Below are 15,614 nucleotides of genomic sequence, written 5' to 3'. Positions count from 1 at the left end.
TCTTGATAGAGTGAGACCACGAAGTGCATGGCCATGCCCAAATGAGTCAATATAAGATATTGAGCTCATTTGATTTAGTGAGTCTATTTGGAGTTCAAGATTTAGATTGATTAGAGGATGACACGGTCTATGCCTCACATTGATCAATCTAGATGTCTAGGATAGAAGGACACTTGTCATATATTGTGAAGAGTCACAATTAGTAGTCACAAGGTGATGTTGGATCTCAACATTCTTGTAACATTGGGTAGTAATGATGTGTTGCTAGATACCGCTCATTACTTATGCCCCTAAATGGGTTTAGGGGCATTGCCAACGTTACAAGAACCTATAGGGTCACACACTAAGGACAATTAGATGGAGATTAGGTTTATATGATGAACCAAGAGGATTAGATTCATTTGATGAATCAAATTGGATTAAGAGTAATCATAATTGGGCTAATTGAATTGGACTCAAGTTGATTCATGTGTTCAATGAGTGTAATTTAGATTATGACTCATTGAATCAATTTAATTAAATGAATTAGATTCATTATATTAAATTGGCTTGAATTAAATGGTTGGATTAGATCAACCATGAGAGAGATTAAGTCAAGTTTGACTTGACTTGAGAGGAAGATGAAGAGTCAAGTTTGACTTGACTTTATGCCACCTCATTGGTGAGTTGACATTGAGTGGGCCAATGATGATGCTCCACATCATCATGGTTGCTTAAGTGGGATGCCACCTCATGGGAGTTACCAAGAGTTGTGACTCTTGGCATTACATGGAGGTTACACATCCTCTTAATGTGGCCGGCCACATCAATTGGGAGAATAAGTTTTATTTTTGTGAGTTATTCTCATTGATTCCTTCATCTTCTTCCTTGCTCCATTTTTCTTCTCTCCCTCTCCTCATCTTGCCGAACCCAACTAAGGTGCTAGCACACTTTAGTTTGGTTATCTCCTTCTTATGTTCGTGTGGATACTTCTAGAGGGTTGTCTACTTTGACAACCTTGAGATCCGGCACCATTGGACAAGCGGGATTCGCGTAGGGCGCGCATCAAGGGTATATTCTTTGTTTCCCTTTGTAGATCTTCTGTAGATCGAGGTTTAGAAACTCGTACTCGTAAGTTTTTCGAAAGTTTTTACTTCGCATAGATCCGTAGATGGGGGTTTCGGGGTTTCCGCGACGCGAAAAGCGGTTTTCGCGGCCCGAAAAACCCAACATATTTAAGCTCACGATTTAACTAAAGCCAAGAACATATAAGTAATAAAAAATTATGCAAATAAAAAAAATTTTAAATGCATATAAATGGGCTCTTTATGAGATACCAAGTACAACATAATGTATCTTCCTTTGGATCGACACATTATTTGTTAGTGATACTCTCTGATATAACTCAAACTTTAATTGGCGACACAATCTGCCTTCCTTTGGGCCGACTCATTATGCGTATAATATGATACTTTATATGAGTTATATTTTGGTCCATAGCTTACAACAACCTTAATCAGCCACATAATATGTCTTCCTCTGGGCCGACATAGTTTGTACATGATTTGAATAAAATAATATTTTGTTCTACAGTTATAAGCTACCTTATGCATATATCTGGCATAAAAGCAACATTCCTTTGGGTCGATTACTTTTAGCATAGATATACGTCTACCAACACAAAATGCACTAAACCTACCTAAGGTGTCTTTTTTTGGTCGGACGCATTAGTTCAACTTAGTATCATGTTGTGTAGATAGACTCAAGAAAATTCTAAAAAATTAATTCGAACAGAAATTACTTAATCAGCCTTGACAACTTTAAATTAGACTTATCAATTGATTGATCCCATATGACAGTCGATTGATTTTATTTAATCAATTATCATAATCGATTTAAAAATTTACTATATACGACTACATAATCATATATATGATCCTCCTTTAAAAAATTAAAATTTCTTTAAATTATATAATTAAATAGTATTATTTAATACTATTTAATTTCTTAATTATTTTTGCATTAAAAAAGAAATCGTTTACTGTTTCACATTGAAACCGTGAATCAGTTTATATATATATATATATATATATATATATAAACGAAATACTATTTCATTGTTGAAACAGATTTTTTTTTTTTTTTTTTTTTTAAGTTCAACGTGAACAGAAAAAAATTATATAATATATATATATATTAAACAGTGAACATCCATACTGTTTCAATTTTTTTATATATAGTTCATCCCGTTGAAATTTTAATAAACAATAATGTACCGTTTTAAAAAAGTTTTTTTTTCTTTTTAATCGATTAAAAAAAATTAATCGATAGAAAAAAAACTCAATCAATTAAAATTAATTTAGCCGTGAGTTATAAGACAAGAAATAAATTAAGAAAAATTTTTAATCAATTTTCATCAATTCTGATCGATTGATCAATCAAATCAATCGATTAAACCATCGCTACATGGAAGATCAAGTCTTTTCTAGATTTTCTATACAAAAGATTTCGATGATAAAAAATTTATATTAACTAGAAAAAACTTGAGCTAGCATACAAATAATAAATCGATGAAAAACCTAAACTTTATTGTCAATGAAAATGACGAAACAAAACTTGGCTCTGATACCAATTGAAAGGTTCTCGTAAAAATCTAAACCGCATAAATTTTAGATAATCAAAATAAGAATTCATATATGAAACACAAGAATATATGAGCATGGATCTTCGTTTCATCGAGAATATGATATAAAAAAGTAAATAATACAGAAAGAAAAAGGTAGGTCTTTCGGAAGAGTTAGTATATTTGCCCTTTAGCGTTGTCAAAAAGATCTTGTGGAAGAATAAACATCAGAAATAAAAAGGTAGGTCTTTCAGAGGAGTTAGAGTTGACAACGCCGAATTCTCTTCGTCAATGGGGAACGAAGAGACGTCTCAAGATTATCCTAATCCTCTGGGGACCAAGCCATTATATAGTGCACATCTATTATTAGCCCATCGATAATAATAGATGCGGGACTATAGATTCTACACATCCACATCTAATTATCTGAAATCCACTAGACATAAGTTTGATCATTTTAAAAGGTTCCGATCGTATTTATATATATAATTTATAAATAAATCTATCTAATAGGGATAATTATGTCCAACATCAACCTCTCAAACTATAATCTAACATTGAGAATTCTTTTGTCTCTAGATTATGGTACAATTTTAGTATGTCTAATTATCATTAAGATATTTATGATTTGACCTGATTAATTTTTTTAACATTGGAATAGAAAAAAAGAATTACAATTTATTTGTCAATAATTATCATAATAAAACCAAAATAGTCTTTGACCCTCGTAGTCTCATTCATTGCAGGAGCATCTTCTGCAATCTGCATATCTTCTACGCTCCTTGTTCCTGGGTTCAACACGCGGTGGGAGTTGGTGGCTACAAGCAATAGCAGCTGTGTTTTTATTTTGAGTATTCAAGAAAGAAAAGGCCCCTCTTTAATGAAAATACAATTTCGGCTTGATGTCTTGCTGAAATTGTTTGATGGAGATCACGGATATCATAACTAAATAAAGAAAAAAAATTATTTGCACTCTAAAAAATTTCACTAATTAACTCAAGATAAATTTATTGATAAAATGACAATATTTGTTATCTTCAAGTGCGACAAATTGTTATAAGAGGTAATTAGAATTTATTTTTTTAAAGACCATACTCATTTTTTTTTCAAGATTATGTATCCTAATTATATGAAATTCTCGTCCAAATAGTGGCAATTGGTCCAAAACTTTTATGTGTATTTTTATTTACTATGTTATTTTTAAGTCCTGTGTGGTAATTTCAGAGGAATTTTACAAAATGTTCTTTTGTGTCCCAACTTTTTCTATTTTAGTTCCTGTGAGAATTCTTCGTCATCGACCCCACCATTATAAGAACGAAGTAAAAAACTGTGACCGAACTGCTTATTCCCCCGATATTGTTCTCCCTTTTCTATTTTAGTTCCTGGGTAGCCGGAAGGTTATTATTGTTGGCCACGTCCTCCATTCTTCTCTTATCTTTGAGGCCGGAGGGAGCAGACATCATGGTGGCCGCTGCCCTTGGGATGCATCCTCTGCTCCTCGCCGGAGCACAATTGATGACCGGAGGTCACTCTCTCTGTTTTCTTATTTCCGCTTCTCCTCTTCATTTTTTATCGAATGCTCATTCCTCTTCTCTTTTACTAGCTTTCGTGTCAAAATCTGCGAAACTTAGCAAATTCTTTACAGTTACTCATACGCGTTAACGTGCAACTTTTCTCGCTTATATGGCTAAGCATAATTCTATTCTTCCGCCTCATTTCCGGGAAGAGGAAAAAAGAATCAGACGCCATGCTACTCACTGTCAACCTTTGATAAAAACTCTCATAAAACCTTAACCAAATACAATCCCCTATGTTGTTTCCTTTCAACGAAAATAACTTAGGGTTTGCACCTGCCCTTTTTGAGGAAAATATCCGAATTCTCTAGAGAAATCTCGAGTTTCTTCTGTTTCTTGAGGTTTCTATCGGAACTCAGCAACTCACGTCAGGTCTTTGCTTTTTTCTAATATTTTTTAAAGTTAATTGTGCAAAAAATTTCATATTTTTCCAAGAACTCTCTGGTACATCTTGACTCCCGAAACTAAAGTTTCAAGTTGCCCATGCAAACAAAAGGGAAGATTTTCTGATCTAATTGCTTCTTGCATTATAACGGATTCAACTTGTGTTTGGCAAAGGATCCAAGAAGTATTCCTTCTTTGAAAAAATTGGTAATTGATTATGCTATGTTGTCATCTATATCTAAAGATAATTTGCCCTTATTTCCCTTTTTTGCTTTCATCTTTCCTTGCTTCCTTTTCTTCACTTCCTTGTATCGGCTTATAAGTTGTTTTCAGAAATCATTCAAATCATGTAAGTTTGTCAGTTATGTTTCCATGATCTTTCTTGTTATCTAGATTTTTTCCTTTCTTCTATTAGTTTTATGTGGTTTTGGTTGTTCATTATTCACTTAGGAAAATTTAGTTACTCCAAGATCTTCATCTTCTTTGAGTTTATGTTGTTCTGTCCTACTTATGAGGTCTACGCCCACTAATCGGAAATAAATCTTCTAGCACTTAGACTTCTAAGAATGCAAAGGTGAAATAAGTATGCAGCGACATTACACAATGTAAAAAAGGGTAGCCCCGGTGCATGCAGCTCCCGCCAATGCAGATTCTTGGAAGGGTCTATTGTACGCAGTCTTATCTGCTTTGCAAGAGGTTGTTTTCAAAACTCAAACCCATGACCTCTAACTCACATGACAACAACTTTATCATTGTACCATTTTACAATATAAAATTACATCAAATATAATTGATGGTAACCGGATTTACCCCGAAGGATGTAGTAGGTTCTCTCGAGCAATATAGTGGTGTTCCTCTTTTTGGGTTGAATAAATAGTGCCGAGCAATATCATCAAAACCCCGTAGGGCAATATTACTAAGTTCTACAGTGCAACAATGACAGAGTTTTAGACGTGCACTATTATCGAAGGTCTGTTGAGCAATACCATCAAAGCCCCGCGACAATATTACTGAGTTCTAGATCAATAATGACAGGGTTTTAATTGGGCGATATTACCAAAGGTCTACCGAGCAATATCATCAGAGCTCTGTAGGGTAATGTTACTTAGAAATACAAAGCAATGTCAAAACCCCACCGAGTAATAACGCTTAGTCTTATAGAGCAACAACATAAAGGTCCGTTGAGCAATAAGCAATAATGTTAAGTGCCCGGAAAGTAACATCAAAGCTCCACTGAGCAATAACGTTCAATTCCACAAAGTGGCATCGTTGAGATTCACCGATCAATAATGTTAAGTTTTAGTAGGACAATTATATTAAGTCCCACAAACCAATACCACTGAGTGCGTTTTTTGCCAGGAAGCTTTTGGTTGCCATCATGTGACACTCGATGATTAGAAAAACAAGTGATGGATGTCAGAGGCGGTTTCCTCGATTCCTTCTTCACAATATGTGGCAATCAGTGAATGACCGATGAGTAATGGCTGTCAGAAGTGGTTCCCTGTGAGTCTTCTCCACTTTACATGGCATTCAATGATTGAAAACATGATAACGAATCATCAAAAACTGCATTCTCACTAACTTAGGTGGGAAGAAGTAAAAAGGCACGAAGACAAGTGATGTGGAGATTCTCTTCTAACAACTATATAAGCAACCTAGTAGCTTCTAGGTACAATGGTCTTCTGTTTCTAACTAGTGGAGACAACTCTTTCTTCTTTGAGTTCTTCTTCTCCCTTTACTCTCTCTCTCTCTATTGATTACTGACTTGAGTGTCGGAGGGGCCACATCGGAGGAGCCGATCCGACTCTAATCCGTGTTACTTTCTTAGATCCACGAGGCGATACGAGAGAAGAGGACTTGTTGAGAAGGAGGAGCTCGAGTGAGTAGAAAAAGGAGCCATCAATAATAAAAATAGAAAATAGAAAATATCTTAGCTAAGGCATGCCAATGTCATTCATGCGAGTATTTAGAAACAACTCCTAGAATTATAATAACTCATTTCTCCCGTCAACACAACTCAAAAGAGGAGTAAATTCACCCATGAATTGCCTTTATGTTCAAGAGAATCAAGTAAAGAGCTTTTTGAAGAAAACGAGGATGTATTTTCTAAAAATTGTTAGATTTGTGGGAGAATATTATATAACTCCAAGAGATGGAAAATACTTGTAATGATGGAAAACCCAATTGAATCTTGGGGGAGTCCATGAAATTAAGAGGAGCTATTTATGGCTCGAAGGTGATTATAGTTCCAAGATAGATATGGATCCTAGGTGGTGTATCCAATGTAAGGTATTTAAGGTGAGCTGTTAGAGGAAAGAGAAAATTTTAAATCACTAACATTGTTTGTTCATGCTTTCACATAAAAAGATGGTTATTCTAATTTTACCCATTATGATTGAACCTAGATTTTTTTAATGCAACCAATTTTAGAAACGAGAGATGTCTATAACTAAGAGTTTGAAGTATTTAGGATAATTATTGTAAAATGATGGAGGGATTAAGAGAAATGTCTTATATAGATTACAAGTAGGATGATTGAAATGAAAAAGAGCATCAAATGTTTTTTGTGATCGTAAAGTACTTCTAAGACGTAAATGAAAGTTTTACAAAATGACAGTTAGACCTACTATGTTATATAAAGCTGAATGTTTGGCTATGACAATAGCATATGAGCAGAAAATGAGAGTTGTAGAGGTAAGGATGTTAAGGTGGATGCACGGACATACAAGGATGGACTGGATAAGAAATGAAAATATTAGAGAGAAAGTCGGATTGCACCTACAAACATGTACTTAGATGACTAATAAATGCTCGATGTGAAACTATGACAAATGTCCATATCAAACGAGTAAGAGAAAGACAAGAAAAAAGGCTTGGTTACTAACAATAACAAAAAAAGATAAAATTTATTTAAATATAAATGATGATATAGTAGGGGATATAGTCCAATGATGTAGAAGGATCCATATAGCCGACCCCACATGGTGGGATAAGGCTTAATTGTTGTTCTACCTCTTTTAGAAACCTTGGTTTGGTTTAATTTCTGGTTCACCCATTATTAAGTGATTTGGCCCTAATTCAATCTTGATTTATGCCTAAATTGCACTCGAGCCCTATTATGCACTCCTAAGAATCCATTTGCAACCTCAAGGAGATCTGAAAAAGCATAGACAAGCCTCAAATCTAGAATATTTAAATTGTTACCCAACTTTTACTCGAATAAAAACCACCCAACTTTTAATCGAATAAAAACCATGGTATAACATTAAATTCTACACCAGTAAAACACAATATAAAATGATAAAAAAAATTGCACTCATACTTAGGCATGTATATTCTATCTATGTAGGAGATGTTTGCATAGATATATCAAGCTATCATTGAACTTGGATAGAATATGTTGGAAGGCTTACAAAATTAAAGAAGAAGATGGCATAAAGCTATTTGATTCACCATATTATAAATTAACTTGAATTTTGTAGTATCGTATATTGTCAAACATAATGAATTGTGGTTTCTTATATGGAAGTTGAATGATCTGATTTGAAATATGAAAAAGATATTTAGAATGTAAAAAATGTTACAACGAAGCTACAAGGAGGCAAAGTTTTTCCTATAAAATTGTGCTTAACGACATAATTATTTTTCTTGTGTAGATTTTGTTTTTTTGTCTACTTGTTGAAAAGAAGGTTTACTTTAATTCTCAACATTTTCCTTCTTTCTTACATATACTTTATGTTAGTTCAATCGTATTCTAAATGGTTGTGTTCGACCTATGTGTTTTGATGGGTTTGGTAAGTGTTTAGCTTAGAATTATTTGTGGTATATGTCTATAAAGTTTCTAGGGACTTAGTAGAATGTGCATGAAGCTCGCGGAACTTGTTTTAGTGCACCAAGAGGGTTTTGGTTTGAGGGTTCATAGGGCTTCTGAGCAACTATTGACTATGACCATATTATTATCATGTGTTTGACAAATGATCAAAATTAGGTTTGTTGTTGATCTGTGAATAGAATTTGTAGGACTTGGTAGAATATGCGCGAAGTTCATGGAGCTTGATTTGGCATGACTAAGAGGGTTTTGGTTCAATGGTTCAAAGGTCTATTAGTGTAATCATGCCCTAAGTCATCATGCACGACATATTGTTTTTATGTATTTGGCATATGGATTAAGTTTTTTTTTTTTTGTTGATATGTGCAATAAATTGTCCAGGGACTTGGATAAACACACACGAATCTCATGGAGTTTTTTTTAAATATAGTTTGATGACTTGAGGTTTGCTAAAAATCAAAGAAGAATGGAATAGGATATCTGATAGACCACATGAGAAAAGCCATCAAAGTGTCAGTGTTAATGACAGCCGGAAGGAGGCAAATTAAGTCAGCAAAAGCGTGAAGAATGACATATGGAGAAAGAAGGTGGCTCAGTGCATCCTAGAGGTGAGAAACCTAGTGGGAGATAACCTTGGTGAAGTCAAGTTGTGGATGAAAAGCTCTCAAATAAGTTCTGAGAGTTGAGTGACATGTACTTTGAGATTGTAGAATATTTTTACTTATGTAAAACTTGACCACGAAATAATATATTTTAGGATTGTAGATGAAAGTCTCATGCATTATTTTGAATGAGAGAGAGAGAAGTGAGGAATCCTCTTTTTGACTTTGACTGTCCCACTCTAGTTGATACTTCAATTGACTTATAGGTTGTCAATTAGGGAGTTAACTAAGGTTGCCACAAGCAAAATGTTTCTATTTGGTTTGTGTTCGAACTTAGTCAACTTGGTAGTCAATTGATGTGGCTTAGTTGATTTGGCAATCAATTGAGTTACTATTTGAATTTGAGAAAAAAAAACTATTGGAAGAGATTCTTATCCGGTTTAGTCGACTATTGGGGCTTGAGTCCATTGAAATGGATTTTAGTCCATTAAACTGCCAATTAGTCTAACAAATATCAATTCAGTGATCCAAGTTTCAATCGATTAGTTTGGTGATTTAAGTGAGTTAATTAATATAGGGAAACTATTGAATCTTATCCATGGCTATTTGAATGGCTATAAAAGGAGGGATAAGGGGAGCTTAAATAGAACCAACAACAAGGCTATCATTCTTAGTCATTCCACAACTTTATTTTCTCGTGTTTTACTTCTTTTATAATTTTTATGTTTAGAGCTTAAGGTCTATACTTATGCCTTTAAGATTTTGATTTATTGTCATTCATATCTTATATATGAAGTTTTTTATGAGCTCTTTGCCTCTGAAAAGATTTGATAAGGAAAAGGTATAGTGGGTTTACAAGGGGTGACTCACCTTAAAAAAAAGGGTAGATCCGCTACCTTAACAACCCCCCTAATGCCGGCCTCATGGATATGGAGGGAGGTAAATGCAGGTACAGGCATTAAGCGCATGTGAGGTAAACCCTAGGTCGTTAATTCCTGAGAATTGATCCCTGGTCATTAAGTTAGAGATATCATGCGTCCATCATCTGCACTACGCCCTGGGGCAGGGTGACTCACCTTAAAACTCTATAAGTCGTGGAGTAGAGACTGAGGGTTTCAAATCATATAAACCACTCTTGTTAGAGCTTTTACTTTCTCTTATAATTTTTATTCCTGTTGTACTTATTTTTGTTTTTATAAGAGAAAGTTATATTTTAGGTTAAGTGTTATTCACCCCCTAGCCTTTTATCACATCTACATCAATCCTCAACATGTTGGAGATTGGAGAAGGATGGTATGGGATATCCAAGGGACCGCACCATGAGGAGCATTGAGTTGGGTCAACAACTATAACGAGAACCACAAGTCACCGACTATGTAGGTGACCTAGCAAAGGATGATATGTAGAATAAGCTGAGAGCTAGGTGCATCTTAGATACTCATTGGGGATATCTTGGGGAATGTAAAGCTGCAATAGGGAAATTCTTAGTAAGATGTGAGAGTCAAGTGACCTACTTATAGTTTAGGGTACAAATGTACTTTCAGTTAGGTGAGGATTCAACCACGAAATAGGAGTTTTGTCGGATGATCTAGTAGATTGAAGGTCAAGTCTAGTCGATTAATGTGTTGAGTTGATTGTTTAGGGTGCAAGTGACTAAGTAATCAATTGACAAGAGTTTACTTGATTGGGCAATTGACTAAATCTATGGCAAAAGTTAGAATAAGACTGTAGATCTAGAAGACAATGGTAAAACCTTCGGATGTCTAACTGAAATGCTAGTTTACTGGGAAAAGGTTTAGTAGACTTAGTATTTGTTGCCTTAAGGGAAGCTTATCATGGTTGGCGAAAACTGCTTAAATTCTTATATTCTTATATTCTTGTGTTCTCTTGTTTAATTTATAGCCTTATTTTTGCATGAACTAAACTCTTTACCTTGAAGTTCTATTGTTTGCACAATTTGAATTATTGATTGCTTTGTTTGACTTATATTTTCGCTGCACTTGTTCATTTTTGTGACCTTGCAAAGTATTTGTAAGACAAAAGGTATTTGTTTCAGGTCAAGTGTTATTACTCCTCTAGTTTTCCAACACATCTACAATCCATCCTAACACTTATTGTAGACTTATAGCCACCCTAATTATCTATGCTTACATTGTGTTTCCTTATTTATTTATGTTTGATGAAGGAATTTAATTAGTCTGCATCCAATGTCTATGCTTTCAGACAGCCAAGTGTATGCTTCAAATCTCAAGTTTGTTAAGTTCAATTCATCTAGACAAAGAAAGTTGAAATTTACTAGAGTATTTTCTCGTAAGACATATGGATCAGAGATATTGTTTAGCTCTGAATTGACTCAGAAAAGGAATGAGTCATCACTTGCGAGTTTCTTAAAGATGAATGGGAGACTATCAAATTCACTTGTGGGATGTAGCTCAAATTCTGGAAGTATGTACATTGTTTGTACAATTTTTCTTTTGGGTTATCATTTACTGTCAGTTTGATAATTTAGGCCTTTATCAATGAAAGTGTAGGAAAGTTGTTTCAGCATACAATAAATACAGTACAATATTGTCTTGTATTGTCTATCAAATGTTTAATTCTTTGATATTAAGATAATTACCTTTTATTTTCCTTTCTTAGAGGAAGACTGTGCGCCCTCAAATTGTTATGGTTTAATTTATTTGACTGTTGATATGGACCAGTTACAATAATGTTTTGTAATTTATTATATTTCAAAATTTGAAGCTTAGGCGTTAGTTGAATCCCTCAAGGAAAAAAACCGCTCTACTAATCATATCTCCATTTCTTATATTTATTTGATACATTCACTTTTGGAGTTCTCCAGATATTTCTTGCGTAAATTTCTTTAGCTCAACTTTGGACTAAAATTTCCAATTAAAGGGTAATAAATGAGCTGAGAGCCAATGACCTGAAAAATACTTTAGAATTTTGCTCGAGCTATATTAGATATTTGAGAAGTGGTTCTATACATTTTTTTAAAAAAAATTAAATTATGGAGTATCTGCATATCTATTCTTTTCTTTTTGACTCATCAATATATCTTAACCCATTTGCTAATAAGAAAAGAAATCCACATTCTTAGGAATATTTGCTAAGATGGATTTGAATACAATACTTGCATCCAGAATTGTTCTAAAGAGATTCTACCATTTGGATGATATTTTTCCATTAAACAGATATCTTTATGGGCAAGTGTTCTCCAGAAGTTACAGTCACCAAGATCCAACTTCATTTATAATTTTGTTTAGATGTGCCTTCTTTACTATGCATATCGTTTCCTGATACTGGAGGGAAAAAAATCTGCAGGACTCTTTAACTGCTAACATTTTCCCTGGTAAATCATATGTAGATAATCAATCTATTAAATTTTCTTCAGGCCATCAACATTTTCATATCATGTACATTTGATTTTCTGCTTTCTATGATGCACTTTGTTCCCTCTAGAGTATCTCAAATGCTTTGATTAAACATAAGTTTAGCATCTTAGTTCAAGGTTCAAATGATTTTATTATTACTACTTCATGTTGGAGCTTGATATATATATAGATACTTATGTGTTTGTCACTATTCCAAAGGCTAGTAGCCGCCAGTGATTTACCTCCTCCGTATTGGCCCTGGGACGGATTGGAGGAGGCGCTGGGGGCGAGCGTATTCGTCTTTTGCCACCTTGATATATATATATATATATATATATATATTATTTTTTTTTTTTTTGATATTTGTATTTGTCAGGTCTAGTGGCTAGCGCATGAGGTGTTGCCACCATGAGGTCTGGGATTCGAATCTCGGCAAAGTCGAGGTAAATATCTCCCTTATGTGCTAGTCACTATTCCAAAGGCTAATAGCCGCCTGTGATTTACCTCCTCCATGTTGGTCTGGGACGGGTTGGCGGAGGCACTGAGGGCGAGCGTATTCGCCTTTTGCCACCTTGATATATATATATATATATATATATATATATATATATATTTGATATTTGTATTTATCATAATGATCAATATGGTATTACAAAACAACACCAAGTTATAGAGATATACAAAAAAGGTTTAAACTCTTAAAATCATTTTTCCATGTCAAAGTTTTGATCTAGAATTGGAATGATAAAAATTTTAGCTTGTCTTTGGCACTCTTCAAACCGTGTTGATTAGCTAAAATGAGTATTACTTATACAATTGCCTTCCACTTATCTTTTAATTAGCTTGTTTACTTCTAAATATAAACTTATAGTTAAAAGAGGCAATTGAAATAAAATGATTATACCTCATTAATACCAAATTAATTAAATAGTATCATGTATTGTAGGAGAGCATTGATTTTTCTAGGATCCTAGCAAGATTCACTGGTTAATTCCAAGAGTAGATAAAAATAATGCTCTTTTAGATATTTAGTATCAGAACTGACTTCTTTATATATCCGTAAATATCTCCATTAATATTAGGAGTTGGATTTGAACTAATAGAACTAGAATTTGAAAAAGCATAGGTATAGGATATATCCATAAATATAGAACATCTTGATTCCTCTAACTCTAGATTCACTCATTGCTATATCTAGTGCTGCCTCCCTTTGGTGCTTCCCCTCCCTCTCTTTTTGATCATTATAATATTTTAAATTTTTTAGCCATCCAGTTATCACTTTTGATTGATTGAATTCATTTATTAGAATTTTTCAGTTGATCATAGTTTCTCACATGTAAATAATATTATGGATATGTACTGATATGTTCCTATTTGTCTAAATCATCAGAGAGTGACTCAGAAATTTCTGATTTGAACCACAATGAATTGAAGAAAGTCCATCCTGATTCACTAGGAGTAAGTATTTTGTTTTTTTTAGCAGTTAGAAGACAAGAGAATATAAGTTATAACAGCCTAATGTGGTGTTGGAACACTTTACTCACTTATCAGAAATACCTAAATTATTTGTCTGATTTTGGTTCTGCTATTTCTTTTGAGCATGTTAATAATGTAATTCTTTTTATCTACTCTTGTTTGTATTTAGTAGAATTAACTGTATGTTGATATAGAAGTTTTATTCATGTCACCCCTCCAAGTATCGGCTTTCATTTTAACAGGTGGAATCCTTGCTCACAGCTATATGCGATACCACTTCTATCGCAGAATTTAAAATGGATGTAAGGCATCAGAATCAAAAGCTTGTTTCTATTATCCTCTCTTCCCAAGGAAAATAGTTTAAAAACACAGGCTGTATTTCATCCTACACTCTGATTGCTGTGCCCTCTCATTAGCTTGCAGGTTTTCAACTATATGTCAAAAGGAACTTGGTGGAGAAAAATATACCTCAATTAGTTCCAGGATACCCTTTGGTCCCGGCTAACGCAACTAATCAAATTCTAGACACAAATGGTTCTGTTGCTACAACTTCCTTAGTAGTCTCAGAAACTAAATCTACAATCAGTAGCAATCAGAGAATAGTTGATACAGCACCTGACGAAGGATTAATGATCCTACCATCACTACACGTAACTGTTTCTGTAATTTGTAACTCATTTTAAATCCTCTGTCGATGACCTTTTCACATTTATGTTATGTTTGCAGGTCGGAGTTTTTAGAAGATGCAGAACCATTAAAGGAAATAAATTACCTCCCTCATGTAAAGAGGTAAGTCAAGTGCTCCCTGTGTGCTGGAGTACTTCGATTTTCTAGCTGCCTAAACATGTGAATTGATATGTAGAAATATATGTGTTGTTGCTTAAATACAGTTAAGGTGGCTAATAGGTGAATGGTTCCTGATTTCTTTTTCTAATTTGATGATACTATTTACAATCTCAGTTGTTTTTTATTAATGCTGGAATTGTATTCTCCACCGTTCTTTTTCTTTCCTTCTAATATCTTTGTACTGCATCTTAAATTTTCTCTTTGTAGAACCAACAAGTCAAGGAAGGTCAAGTTCTTTGTTACATTGAACAAATTAGTGGGGAAACCCCGGTTTTGGTAATATTCTAAACCTTTAAGTATTATGAATATGCGCATATCCTTAATAAAATCTCCCCGTTTTTGTTTGTTGACCTTTTCTTGTATGTTACATCTCTCTCCATCAGTCCAATGTTTCTGGGGAAGTAGTGAGGATAATTAAAGAAGATGGCGGTAAATTTCGCTTTCATAATGTTGATTATATCTATTTCAATTTTTGTCTAATAATAAGATGCAGATCCTGTAGGTTACGGTGATCCTCTTTTAGCGATTCTACCCTCCTTTCCTGGAATCATGAAGCTTCGGTAGTTTATTGAGCATTTGTAATGTGTTAACGTGATGTTGTAACTTGTAACATGGATGACATATTCATATTGCTACATCTTCCAATGTTTTATGGTTTGCACCCCTGGTGTACTTCAAGGTTTTTATGGGTGATTTTGAGATTGGATCTAGGCACTTAGAGTTAGAGGATACCTTTCTATTTTTCATTTTTCACCAAGGAGCCTCACCTATTAGAGAGTAACAAGATCTTTAGTTCTCATCTCAAGCTTTACCCCAATATCTTTAGGCTTTACCATAGCTGTTCTCAGGTTTTCTCTGCCTTACTTAACCAGCACAAGATTTATATACTAAAAAACTCCTAGTTTTCTGACGGAATTATTGATG

At 34.0% G+C, this 15,614-nt stretch overlaps 1 protein-coding gene across 3 annotated transcripts; it reads left to right on the top strand.

The window, feature by feature from the left end:
* Positions 1 to 3,939: 3,939 nt before the first annotated feature.
* LOC121969978 (biotin carboxyl carrier protein of acetyl-CoA carboxylase-like) lies at positions 3,940 to 15,351 on the top strand. Of its 3 annotated transcripts, none has more exons than XM_042520332.1 (9): positions 3,940 to 4,127; positions 11,215 to 11,436; positions 13,759 to 13,826; positions 14,087 to 14,146; positions 14,261 to 14,494; positions 14,571 to 14,633; positions 14,898 to 14,966; positions 15,074 to 15,119; positions 15,193 to 15,351. In XM_042520332.1, exons 1-9 carry the CDS (start codon positions 4,064 to 4,066, stop codon positions 15,252 to 15,254), a joined length of 888 nt encoding a protein of 295 aa, XP_042376266.1. In that variant the 5' UTR covers positions 3,940 to 4,063; the 3' UTR covers positions 15,255 to 15,351. The 3 variants fall into 3 exon arrangements, with proteins under 3 accessions (XP_042376266.1, XP_042376265.1, XP_042376267.1); XM_042520331.1 differs by having other exon boundaries at positions 15,184 to 15,351; XM_042520333.1 differs by lacking the exon at positions 11,215 to 11,436 and having other exon boundaries at positions 15,184 to 15,351.
* The last annotated feature ends 263 nt before the right edge of the window (positions 15,352 to 15,614 follow it).

The sequence above is a fragment of the Zingiber officinale genome, chromosome 4A (genome assembly GCF_018446385.1).
Source record: "Zingiber officinale cultivar Zhangliang chromosome 4A, Zo_v1.1, whole genome shotgun sequence".
Classification (NCBI taxonomy): domain Eukaryota; kingdom Viridiplantae; phylum Streptophyta; class Magnoliopsida; order Zingiberales; family Zingiberaceae; genus Zingiber; species Zingiber officinale.
Note: the sequence above shows the minus strand (reverse complement) of the source record. Positions and strands in the feature narration are given on the sequence as shown.

Coding starts and splice junctions, on each gene's coding strand:
- LOC121969978 (XM_042520331.1), top strand. CDS start 4,064: ATGGTGGCCGCTGCCCTTGGGATGCATCCTCTGCTCCTCGCCGGAGCA. Junction 13,827..14,086: donor TCCATCCTGATTCACTAGGA/GTAAGTATTTTG, acceptor TCATTTTAACAG/GTGGAATCCTTGCTCACAGC. Junction 14,634..14,897: donor TACCTCCCTCATGTAAAGAG/GTAAGTCAAGTG, acceptor TTCTCTTTGTAG/AACCAACAAGTCAAGGAAGG.